This window comes from Molossus molossus, unplaced genomic scaffold, assembly GCF_014108415.1.
Source record: "Molossus molossus isolate mMolMol1 unplaced genomic scaffold, mMolMol1.p scaffold_m16_p_4, whole genome shotgun sequence".
In the NCBI taxonomy this organism is placed as follows: Eukaryota; Metazoa; Chordata; class Mammalia; order Chiroptera; family Molossidae; genus Molossus; species Molossus molossus.
The window spans coordinates 78,992,889-79,005,217 of NW_023425377.1; the positions used below are offsets into that span (position 1 = coordinate 78,992,889).

Here is a 12,329-nt window from a genome sequence, read left to right on the forward strand (position 1 = left end):
ATGCCTAGTCGTCCGGGAGCGCAGAGCGGATAGATTTGCCGGCGCCCTGGCCAGGAAAGGTGAGCGACGACGGCTGGGAAGACCCTGCGGGCCCGGGATGTGGGGTCCTGGCGATTGCTAGGGGTTAGACCACCTCGGTTTGGGAAGTGAGTGTCTCCTGGCGGGGCAGAGCGTGGTCTGGGGCCGGCAACTGAGGCTGCGGGTCTGAAGTCTTGAATCTTGGGTCTGCGTAAGGATTGGGGTCTTATCTTGTGGCTTTAGGCTCTAGTTGTGTCTTCAGGCCGGGTCTGAGGTCCGGATCTGAGTTTGGGGTCCATCTTGAGCGTGGCGTTGGAGGTTTTGAGATTAGGGTCGGCTTTTTGTGTTTTGGCTCTCTAGTATTAAGTCTGAGGTACTGGGTCTAAAGTCTTAGGCTTGGGTCTTGAACCCGTGTCTCGGGGACCTGCTTCGGTTGGGTCTGTATAGTCAGGGTGTATCTCCAGCTTGGATACCCTGTTGCAGGGGAAAGACTTGGTAGAGTAAGGACTGGGGTGAACAAGGTCCAAGGTTAGGAGAGGTCTGGGGTGACAGTAGAAGGGAATCCTCTGGGGTTTGGAGCCCAGGATGTCACTGCCTTACCACTGCTTATTCTATACCTCAGTTTCTTCATCTGTAAAATGGGGGTTATAGCAGACCCCTCATTGCAGGATACGATGGGATCAAATTATGTGTTCTGTATAAACAGCCCTCATCTAACGCCTGGCACCAGGTTGGTACCCAGGAAATCTCATCTTTGAATCTCTTTCAGATACTGGCCTGAGCCTGGGTCCAGGCATTGAGTTGCTGACAACTCCCCCGAACCCCTCCAGGGCCTCCAGCCATGGACTTGGAGGAGCCCAGGGACACACTTGCACCCTCTCAGGACCTCACCACTGACTGCCAGTGGAATCCAGTGCAAGGAGGCCCATGCAGCCCGAGTCAGATGGATCTTGACAGGCCAAATATTCAGGATCTAGTGCAACAGTTTGAGGCTCTGCCGGGTGACCTTGTGGGCCTGTCCTCAGGTGGACTCCCCTGCCCTCTGCACATTGCCACAGGTCACGGCCGGCCCCCCCAGGACGTGGCTGATGCCCACGGGCTCTTGTCTGCTGAGGCTGGCAGGGACGACCTGCTGAGCCTTTTGCATCTTGAGAAGTGTCCTCCTTCCCCATCTTGTCCCAAGGAGCCTCCAGACCCTGCTCCTCGCCTGTTGCAGCCCCCTGAGGACTCAAATGGGGATACTGGCCCCCCGGAATGGGCAGAGGAAGCCTCTGCTGAGCAGTGTGGCAGCAAGAGCTCAAGCAGTTCCCCGGAACCCTGGCTGGAGACAGTCCCTCTGATTGCTCCTGAAAAGCAGCCTGCCAATGCCCAGGTAGTGCCTGCCCCAACCCCCAGACCTCTGCTGCCAGGAGCCAAGATGGGGGGACTCAGTCCTGCTCCTCTTCTATCTTCTTTTAGAACCCTGAGACCGTGGCTTCATACCCTGCTCTCCAGGAGGGTGAGTGGCCCGCCCACCCTGGCCCCAGGAACCTAGGGCTCCCAAAATCTGATTCAGAGTATGCCAGTAAGGAGTTGCTTCTAGAGAGACTCTGAGAATGGTGTTTGGTCAATTCCTGATACCTAGGGAAAAGAGAGACAGCCTTGGAATGTTCCAGAATGAGTAGAAGGCAGTAAGGCAGGCTGGGTATTTGTGGCACTCTGTTCTAGAACAGGGGTTGGCAAATTACTATCTATGGACCATCTCTGGCCCACCACCTGTTCTGGTATATCTTATGTGCTGTGATGGTTTTTGTATTTGTAAGTGGTTGGAAAAAATCAAAAGAAGAGTATTATTTCTTGACACATGAAAATAATGTGCAATTCAAATTTCAGTGTCCACAAATAAAGTTTTATTAGGACACCATCATGTTTATTCATTTCTATATTGTTTATGGTGGCTTTATATTGCAACAGAGAGCACCTGGCCCACAAAATAAAAAATATACTGCCCTGGCCGGTCTGGCTCAGCGGTTGGAGCATTGGCCTGCGGACCAAACAGTCCCAGGTTCAGTTCCCGCTAGGGGCACATACCAAAAAAAAAAAAAAAGAAAAAGAAAAAAATAATTTATTGTTTAACCCTTTGCAAGAAAGTTTGCCAATCTCTGCTCCAGAGGTATGGGAAGAACCAGTTCTGGCCACCTGGAATATTCTAGAATTTCCCCCCAGACTGTCTGAGGCTGTATGTCAAATAGCAGATTCTGTGTTGGTGAGAAGAGGAGATGATTTAGACCTGTAGTTCTAAGAAGGTTCTAGAGTCATGGGTGGAGCTATGACTCACCTAGGGAGTTCCAGACTGGGCATTTTTGCCTGTGGTTCTAGATTAAAGGAACCTGGGCTACTGAGTGTTCTGGAATAATGAACAGAGCTCTCTGGTTCTACTTAGACTGGGAAGTTCTAGAACCACAGAGTGAATAGAACTTATCTGGCTCTAGATCACTAGGAGGTGTTCTAGAACTGGGCAGAGATGTCCAATTCTACAGGAGTCATCAGAAAGTTCTAGACTGGTATCATACAATGTAAATATAACGTGAACCATATGTGACTTGAAATTTTCTAGTTACGGCCTTGGCTGGGTAACTCAGTTGGTTAGAGGATCGTCCTGATACACCAAGGTTGCTGGTTCGATCCCCAGTCAGGGCATATATAAAAATCAACCAATGAATACATAAATAAGTGTAACAACAAATTAATGTTCTCTCTTTCAAGTCAATAAATTAAAAAAAACTCTTCTAGTTGAAAAAATAAACAGGTAGTCCGGCTGGTGTGGCTCAGTGGATTGAGCATTGTCCCATGCACCAAGAGGTCACTGGTTCAATTCCCAGTCAGGGTACATGCCTGAATTGCCAGTTCGATCCCCACTAGGGGGCATGCAAGAGGCAGCCAATTGATGTTCTGTTTCTCTCTCATCGATGTTTCTCCCTCTCTCTCTCTGAAATCAGTAAAAACATTTAAAAAAACATGTAATATTAATAACACATTTTAATTAACCCAGTATACTTTAAAATGTGTTTTTTTATCCTCACCCGAGGACATTGTTTCATTTTTTGTTCAGATAGAGCAGGAGGGAGAGAGAGGAAGAGAGAGAGAGAGAGAAACATTGACATGAAAGGTATACATTGAGTGGCTGCCACCCACATGACCCAACCAGGAGGGGACAAACTGCAACCGAGGTACATGCCCTTAGCGGGAACCGAACCCGGGTCACTCTGGACCACAGGCCAACTCTCTAACTGCTGAACCAAACTGGCCAGGGCTAAAATAATGTTTCAACATGTCATTTATATTTTACAATTATTTTACTCTTTGTTCATATTAGAGCTTCAAAGCCCACTGTGCATTTTGTACTTATAGTACATTTCAGTCCAGACTAGCCACATTTTAAGTGCATAATGCCCACATGTACCTAGGGGCTGCCATATCAGACGGTGTAGTTCTGGAACCCCAGAAGAGTGTTGTCTGTTGTTCCAGAATGCTGAGATCATGAAGGACAGCTGGCAGAGATACCTGTAGTTTAAGTTCACAGACAGAAGTGTGGTTTACTCCACTGGGGCCTATTCCTATGGTTCTGAACCAGAAGGCAATAGCTTGGTTAGAATAGTCTAGAACTGCTGGCAGAGCTGTCTGGTTTTATGTTGCTCAGGGGATTCTGGAGCCAGGGAGGCAAAGCTTTATGTGGTTTTGGAGGAATTCAAGAACCATGCCCAGAGTTGTTTGTTTCTGGATGTTCAAGTAATTCTCAGAATCACTGGGTACATCTGTGGCCATGAATTATTGAGGGGATTCTAGAACCACAGGAAAAGCTACCCGATGCTGTGATGATTAAGAAGTTCTGGCCCTGGCCGGTTTGGCTCAGCGGTTAGAGCATTGGCCTTTGGACCAGAGAGACCTGGGTTCAGTTCCTGCTAAGGGCACGTACCTCGGTTGTAGTTTGTCCCTGGCCCCAGTTGGGGTTGTGTGGGTGGCAACTAGTTGAAGTGTCTCTCTCACATTGATGTTTCTCTCATTCTCTCTTCTTCCCTCTCTCCCTCCCGCCCTATCTGAGGATAAATGCAAAAATGTCCTCAGGTGAGGATTTAAAAAAAGTAGTTCTGGAATCATGGAGTGGACAAGTCTGCTTATGGAGTGATATAGGTTTCTAGAACCCCTGACAAAATTCTGTGGTTTGAAATCTGTCAGGAAGTTCTAGAGACATAAATCAGAGCCATCTGGGTTTGTAGATAGCATGAGAGTTTTAGATGTGTGGACAGTTGTCTCTCCCCGAGTGGTCAGTTCTATGACTATGACCATGGAGAAGAGTTGTCTACAGTTCTGGGCAGATAGGGGAGAATTCTAGAACAATGGGCAAAGCTAATTGCCTCTAGATTGAATCAGGGAGGATTCCAGAACCATTGCGTGGAATTGACTACAGTTCTATAGTTTTGCAGGTTTTATTTATTTATTTATTTATTTATTTATTCATTCATTCATTCACTTATTTATTATCCTCACCCGAGGACATTTTTGCATTTATCTTCAGATACAGCGGGAGGGAGAGAAGGAGGAAGAGAGAGAGAGAAACATCGACGTGAGACAGACACATCGAGTGGTCGCCACCCACATGACCCCAACTGGGGCCGACAGACCACAACTGAGGTACGTGCCCTTAGTGGGAACCGAACCTGGGACTCTCCGGTCCGTGGGCTGATGCTCTAACCACTTAGCAAACTGGCCAGGGCATAGTGTTGCAGGTTTTAGAAAGGGGAGTGGGACCATCTGGTTCTACCCTAATCGTGGAGTTCTAGAAACAGGGTGGAGGTTTCTGTTAGCATTAGTGCTGTGTTTAGATCAAGCTGTGCTTCTGGACTCACAAAAGCCTCTAGAACTAGGTCCTCTGTCTGGGAATCTTTGAGTCTTGGACAGAGGTGGCTCTATAGTGCTGGACCAGACGGGCCTAGATTTTCCAGGGCCAAGCTGCTGGGCTGTGTGTGCCACTGGTGGGATAGTCCTAGAAAGTGAGCAGACCTGTGTGAGTCGGCAGTACCAAGCCATGAGAGGGTAAATCTCTATGCTTCCAGACTAGTCAGACAGGCAAGACCCTGGACCAAATCCATGGGGGCGGACAAGCGTGGCTGGGCTTCTCGGGGGCTGACCTGCTTCCGCTGTTGTCCTCAGTATCAGGTCCCTGTGACCGTGAAGACCTCCGCGATGGTGTCATATTTGGGGCCAAATACCTGGGTTCCACCCAGCTGGTGTCCGAGAGGAACCCACCTCCCAGCACTCGAATGGCGCAGGCCCAGGAGGCCATGGACCGCGTCAAGGTGAAGCCAGGGGCTGGCAGGCGGGTTGGTGGGCAGGCAGGCTACAAACTAGGTCTGGGAACCTGATGGGGCAATGGCTGGGTCTTTGGGTTTCTCCACCTCCCACCACGCTCCTACAGGCCCCTGATGGGGAGACCCAGCCCATGACGGAGGTGGACCTCTTCATCTCCACCAAGAGGATCAAGGTTCTGACAGCTGACTCCCAGGTATAGGGCCCAGGCCTGGTCTCGGGTATGGAGGGCTCCACTAAGGCCTCTGTAACCTGCCCAGGCCTGATCTCCCCCACCTCCAGGAGGCCATGATGGACCATGCCCTACAGACCATCTCCTACATTGCTGACATTGGCAGCGTGCTGGTGATCATGGCCCGCAGGCGGCTGGCCAGACAGCCAGCATCCCAGGCCCATGGCCGCCGGCTATACAAGATGATCTGCCATGTTTTTCACTCAGATGATGTAAGCAGCTGGGCTCTGGGTGTCCTGCAGGACAGGAGGACACAGACCAGTCCCCAACCCTTCTCCAAAGCCCACCTGGCTACACTGTTACCCCACTGTCCTCCCTTGGTCCTCAGTGTTGGCATCTGTCCCCATCCCTTTAGTATGTCCCACATATTCCAATTTTTTCCATAAGACTGAGAGTGGCGCCAAATCCCCAAAACCTTCCCTGCCCCAGGCCTGTCTCCCGATTCCCTAAGACAGCAGCTGTTTTCCCAAAATTCATGCAGGCTGTCTCCTGGGACTCTTGTCCCAGAGTGGGAGTGCTAGGCTCTGAGAATGTCAGAGGATTTGGAGGACCAGGAGGAGGAGGGTGGGACACCCCCAGTGATGCTGCCCATCCTTCACAGGCCCAGCTCGTTGCTCAGGCCATCGGCCAAGCCTTTGCTGTGGCCTACAGCCAGTTCCTGCAGGAAAGTGGCATTGACCCCAGCAAGGTGGGTGCCCAGCCAAGTCAGGGGGCTCCGGGCTCTGGCTACCTCCACAACGGGGACCTCGACCACTTCTCCAATAGCGAGAACTGCAGGGAGGTGAGCAAGTGGGTGGACCACCCCCCCACCAGCCCCCAGTGAGCGGCCCTCATGCTCCACTCATGTCCTCTCCTAGGTGGTCATCGAGAAGCGCCAGGGTGAGGGCTTGGGTGTGGCCCTGGTGGAGTCAGGCTGGGGCTCCTTGCTACCTACAGCTGTCATTGCCAACCTGCTGCACGGGGGCCCCGCTGAGCGCTCAGGGGCCCTCAGCATCGGGGACCGCCTTACTGCCATCAATGGGACCAGTCTAGTGGGGCTGCCCCTGGCCACTGTCCAAGCTGCCGTACGCGTGAGTCCTGGGGTGGCAGGGGCCAGAGGGGCTGACCCAAGGGTCCCTAGGTGGCAGGCCCACCTCCCCATGTAGCTGGGAAGGGGTACAGAGGTACCTTCTCTGGACAGGTCTCTGGGGCCCAGCCCAGAAGGGGCATGGTAGAATCCTACCGGCTCTTACATGCTTAGGGAAACTGAGGCTGGGAGAGGGAAGTCACCCATCCGGGGTGACCTCACTGGTGCAGGAGCAGGATTAGAGTGCAGGTGACTAGTGGCAATGCCAGTCGCTCGTCCTGTCTGCCTCGAGGCAGCTGGCGTGTTCTTATTGCCCAGGTGGGAAAAGTGAGGCCCAGGGATGAGGGACCTGGCCAGGTCAGAAGAGCAGTTCTGACACCATCCACCCAGCATGGTATTAAGTGTTTGTAACCCTTCCTGGTAGACACTGTTATAAACTTGCTTTTGATTATGAGGACACTGAGGTCCAGGGAGTCAAAGAGGTGAGACATTACACAGCTCCGACCCTGACTCCCATCTGTATTCTTAACTGCTTCTTGAGGGGTCTTCTGGGATCTAGAGACTTGACTCCAAATCTTCATTTTCCGGGTGGATAAACTGAGGGCCAGAGGAGGCTGCAGCTTGCCAAGAGGTCCGGCAGCCCCTTCTGAAGCCCAGCTAGGCCAACAGACCCTGTCCTGTACAGGAGGTAAAGTCGCAGACGTTGGTGACTCTCAGCATCATCCACTGTCCACCGGTCACCACAGCCATCATCCACCGGCCCCACACCCGCGAGCAGCTGGGCTTCTGCGTGGAAGATGGCATCGTGAGGCCCCTGCCCAGGGCACAGTGTTGGGGGTGGGCAGCCCTAAGCATGGCCCCCTGACCAGAGCGGCCCCTTCATGTCCTGTCAGATCTGCAGTCTCCTGCGTGGTGGCATCGCTGAGCGTGGGGGCGTTCGTGTGGGACACCGAATCATCGAGATCAACGGGCACAGTGTGGTGGCCACACCACATGCCCGTGTCATTGAGCTGCTCACCGAGGCCCACACTGAGGTGCGTGGGTGGGACTGGGGGTGCCTTCCCACCAGCCCAGGCCCACCGCAAGCCCCTGCCTGCTCTCCCATCCCCCAGGTCCACATCAAGACCATGCCAGCCACCACCTATCGCCTGCTCACAGGCCAGGAGCAGCCTGTATACCTGTGATCAGCCACCATCCCCACCACTGTGCCTTAGCCCCACTGGCCCTGGAATTCCTGTCAGCGGCGCCTCCTTGGCTAGCCGGGACCATGGAGGATTCTTGGCTCTTTATTATTTTCTGATGTAAAACAATTAAAAGTTTATCAAATGGGTAAGGTCTCGGATCCGGGTATATGGGGTTAAGAGAGGAAAGACAGGACTTAACTCTGGCACCCTTGTCCTTCCTGGAAGCCACTAGAAGCCAGTGCTGTGAAAATGTTTATTAAAGACCAGGTGGAAGGAGGCAGGGTTTGAGGTTATATATGGGGAAACTGAGTCTGGGCTCCAGGGAGGAAAAGGGAGGGTGGGCCAGCTGGCCACCGAGGACGGGTCATAGGTCAGTGGCTGGGCCCCAGTCATAACCATCTTCGTCAGAGGACTCCCGGTCTCGGGCTTGTGTAAACTTTTTCCTCACAGCTTCCCGCGCATATGTCCTGGGGATCGGGAAACAGAGCAGAGGCTGTAGATGGGGAGGGTGTGGACTTCCCTACCATTAACTGAGGCTGACTCGGTGCTAGGCACACTGCATGTGGGCAGAGATGAGCAAGGCTGGGCATTTGGGGGTTGGGCTTATTAATGAGCTCAACAGCCTTTAAAGCCCTAGCTCCAACGTCCCCTCCTTCAGGAAGCCTTCCTAGTCTTCCCAGAAAGGATCCCTACTCCCACGGCCTTGACTCCATGGGGCTTAGAGTGGCTCTGTCTTGCCTGCCAGTATAGGAGCGCCACAACGGCACGCTAGGTTCTAGGTCTCTTCATCCCCATCCAAACCCTGAGTCCCAGGGAAAGGGTTGAGGGGCCCCACTCAGGAGTACAGAGGCTCTTACCTCATGCTGTCCTGTCGACACTGACCCTGTGGGTGGCGGCTCTCCACCTTGGAGAGGGAGAAAGCAGGTTAACCCTTCCCCGAAAAGTATGATAAATTAGGGTGGGTAACCACCCCCCTCCTACTTCCCCACCTTTGCCCAGGTGATGCTACACACAGGCTTTCTCCTCGCCCCACCGCAAGTCTGCAACTGATCCCCGATTTTAAATGAGAAAATAGGACAGGGGAAGGCCTCGGCTATCTCCTATCCTGTTAGTAAGGGGGGAATTGGGTTTCCCATCTTTATTATTTATTTTTACAAATTTTTTTTTTTTTAGAGAGAGAGAGAAACATTGATGTGAGAGAGAAACATCAATTGCCTGCCTCCTGCACGCCCCCTACTGGGGATCGAGCCCACAACCCAGGCATGTGCCCTGACCAGGAATTGAACCAGGACCTCTCAGTCTATGGGACGATGCTCAGTCCACTGAGTCACACTGGCCGGGCAAGGGTTTCCCATCCTTAAAATTCCTCAGAGGACTACTGTCAGGAGTTCATAAGTGAGTCTGCATATGTGAAGTATTTAGGATAGTTCACATATGGAGGCTGCCATGGTCAATTGAGCAGGCTGGACACTGGGCAACCCTGAGGAGCACCATGCCAACCTGACATCGTAGATTTGTACATTTTTACATTTACCTCTAGAGGGTCTGGAGGAAAGAGTGTTTATGTCAAATTCACAGACACTACAGGTGCTGAGGCAGCCCCATATAGAATAACTAGCCCAGCTGGTATGGCTCAGTGGCTGAGCATCAACCCATGCACCAAGAAGTCGCAGGTTCAATTCCTGGTCAGGGCACATGCCCAGGTTGTGGGCCCAGTCCCCAGTGAGGGGCATGCAGGAGGCAACCAATTGATGTTCTCTCTCATCGATGTTTCGATCTCCCTCCCTTTTCTCTAAAATCAATAAAGAAAAAAATTTTTTTAAAGAATAAGAACTAAATAAATATTTGTTATTGTTAAATACCCAACTACTGTGAGCCAGGACTTGGGTTTAAGTGTGCTGAGTGTAAACAACCACCCTGTAACTACCCTGTGTCCCAGATAAGGAGACTTCGTGTACAGAGGTTAAAATATTTGCTGTATGTGATTCAGTGGTTCATTTAGCCTAGGTCTGGGTCCCAGATATGGACAGACAAGTTTCTGTTTGTTGACATCCTGCCAGAAAGTAGGGTCCCCACATGTCTACCTCATCCCCAGACCCTTGCCAGGGCCACCCCCCTATGCTACTCACCTGGGCCCCTTGGTGACCTAAGGATTTTCCATGATCCTGCAGGCTCTGGGGTTTTTCCACTAGCACAGGCTCCAAGGACCGGACCAGGGCTGGTGCCCGGGGCTCCTCATCCATGTCTGTGTAGCCCTCGCCATCCGTGTAGCCCTCGCCATCCGTCTCATAGTCACTGTTGACCCGGCTGTCACAGCTCAGATCCGCAGAGCTGTCAGCCAGGCCGTGGTGAGGGAGATCCAGGTTGTCCTCTAGGGAGCCATCTAGCTGTGGAGTGGGAGTGGCCTGGCTGAGCCAAAACCTCCAGCCCAGGCCCTCCTGGATCTCAGACCAAACCCCCAAACCAGGACACCATCTTCAAAGTCCAGTTCCAAACCAGGTAAGACCCTTAAGTTACGGCTTAACCCTTAACCCTTAACCCTTAACCCTTAACCCTACGGTGAGTTCTGACCATTGACCCCTTACCTGACTCAAGGATGAGCTCCCAGATCTGAATTGAGCCCCAACCCCTGAATCCATCCCCAGTCCCCAAACTGAATCCCCCAATCCCATCTCACCTTAAGTACCAGATCCAGACCATGATCTCAGGTCAAATAGTGGCTTTGGCCATGCCTCTGAACCCTGACCTACCCCTAAATCCAGAGGCTCCAACCCCTGGCCAGGTACCTGGTCCTCAGCTGTCCAGATGGGCCGCATCTGTTGCTCTTGGATAATGGCCTTGAGCTCCAGGTACCAGCTGTCACTTGTGCCATGCAGAGGAATGGTAGCTGCCAGGAGGGGGCATCATTGTAGGCCAAAAGACTCAGGCCAGACACATGGCCTACCTCGGAACTCCCCCTCCCACCCTACCTGTGAAGAGGTGATCGCTGTACTTCCACAGCTTCTGGGCTTGAGCGTAGAGACGGCGGGTGCTGCGGCGGGAGGCTGGCGCCAACCATTGGCGCATAGCCTTGAGGGCCTTACGGCTCTCAGGGGCACAGAAGACCACAATGGGGTAGTACTGCACGTAGTTGAGGCGCTCGACTGCTGAGGGTGTCACGTCTAGGAGAGCGTGCTTGTCCTGGACAGGGCCCATGGTGAGGGCAGTGGGGGAGGGTGAGAGTAGAAGTAGAAGGAGAAACACACCCAGAAACAGACCAAAAGAAGGAAGAAGGGGAAGATTATGGGTCAGGTCAGAGTAGACCCCAGCCTCACACATCCATAGGCCAGTGTGCTGGAGGTGGGCGTTGGTAACCCAGGCCACAGTATCTTGAGCACCAGAGCCCCAATTTGAGTCTCTGCCTTTTCCCAGGGCTTGCTTGCTGCTATGTGATTCTGGGCAGGCTCTGTCCCTTCAAACCCTCACATCACAAAGCTCCATGGGAGACCACACTTGCAGAGCATGGGGAGAGAACAGGTGGGATGCAGTTTCCCCATCCATGAAATGGGACCCACAGCATAGTACTGCTTACTTTCTCCGCGATCATCCGCACGGTATCCAGTTTAATGATCTTAGACGGGCTGTCAGTCCTCAATATGCTCTCTGTGGAGGGGAGAAGCAGCTTCAGGTGGGCAGCCCCCTAGCCCCTCAAATTCACATCTACCTGACCCTCCCTTGCTCAAGAACCCACCATGGCTCCCCATTGCCTTTGAGAGGAAATCTAACAGCAGCAGCAGCTCCCATTGGACCCATGCCCAACACTGCTGATCTGTGTCCTTTCCTGACTTCAGCCCTCACCTCCTCCTGAGGAGGGGCAGCTGTTACTGACCCATCTAACAGATGGGAAAACAGCCTGAGGAACATAAGGTCATTAGCTCAGAGTCATGGAGCTAACGATTGCCAGGGCCAGGAGCCTGATGCAGAGTCTGTGCTTCAGACATGTGCTCTCCCAGGCTTGGTCCTGATTCTAGGCCTTTGCTTGGGCTATGATTAAAACTCTCCTTTTAAGTGTACAGGACAGTGGTGTTAAGCATATTTGCATTGTTGTGCAGCCATCACCTCCATCCATTTTCAGAACTTTCTCATCTTCCCAACTGAAACTCTGTCCCCATAAAACACTAACTCTCCGCACTGGCCGGTTTGGCTCAGTGTTTAGAGTGTCAGCCTGCAGACTGAAGGGTCTCAGATTCGATTCCCAGTCAAGGGCATGCACCTGGGTTGCAGGTTTGATTCCCCAGCCCCAGTCGGGGTTGTGCAGGAGGCAACCAATCGGTGTCTCTCACATCAATGCCCCCCCCCCCAAAAAAAATCAACAGAAAAATATCCTTGGGTGAGGATTAAAAACAAACAAAAGACACTAACTCCCCATCCCTATCCCCACCATCTACAGTGTGTCTCTATGGATCTGACTTCTCTAGGGACCTGTGAGTGGAATCACATAGTA

General features: G+C 52.4%; 2 protein-coding genes across 2 annotated transcripts in view; one reads left to right on the forward strand and one right to left on the reverse strand.

Moving 5' to 3' along the window:
* Positions 1-8,968, forward strand: APBA3 (amyloid beta precursor protein binding family A member 3). Its single transcript, XM_036281980.1, is given in 13 exon segments — positions 1-21; positions 23-59; positions 788-837; positions 839-1,390; positions 1,477-1,516; positions 5,209-5,354; positions 5,474-5,560; positions 5,647-5,808; positions 6,198-6,377; positions 6,454-6,666; positions 7,348-7,467; positions 7,556-7,696; positions 7,775-8,968. Coding segments are annotated over 13 exon segments (1,821 nt in total). The 3' UTR covers positions 7,847-8,968.
* Positions 8,211-12,329, reverse strand: part of TJP3 (tight junction protein 3) — a 20,121-nt gene continuing 16,002 nt past the window's right edge. The window contains exons 15-20 of the mRNA XM_036281979.1: positions 11,418-11,488; positions 10,816-11,026; positions 10,633-10,733; positions 9,976-10,233; positions 8,704-8,750; positions 8,211-8,313 (exon numbers count right to left, since the gene is read on the reverse strand). Coding sequence (XP_036137872.1) covers positions 8,211-8,313; positions 8,704-8,750; positions 9,976-10,233; positions 10,633-10,733; positions 10,816-11,026; positions 11,418-11,488 — 791 coding nt within the window. The remainder of the gene's footprint in view (positions 8,314-8,703; positions 8,751-9,975; positions 10,234-10,632; positions 10,734-10,815; positions 11,027-11,417; positions 11,489-12,329) is intronic.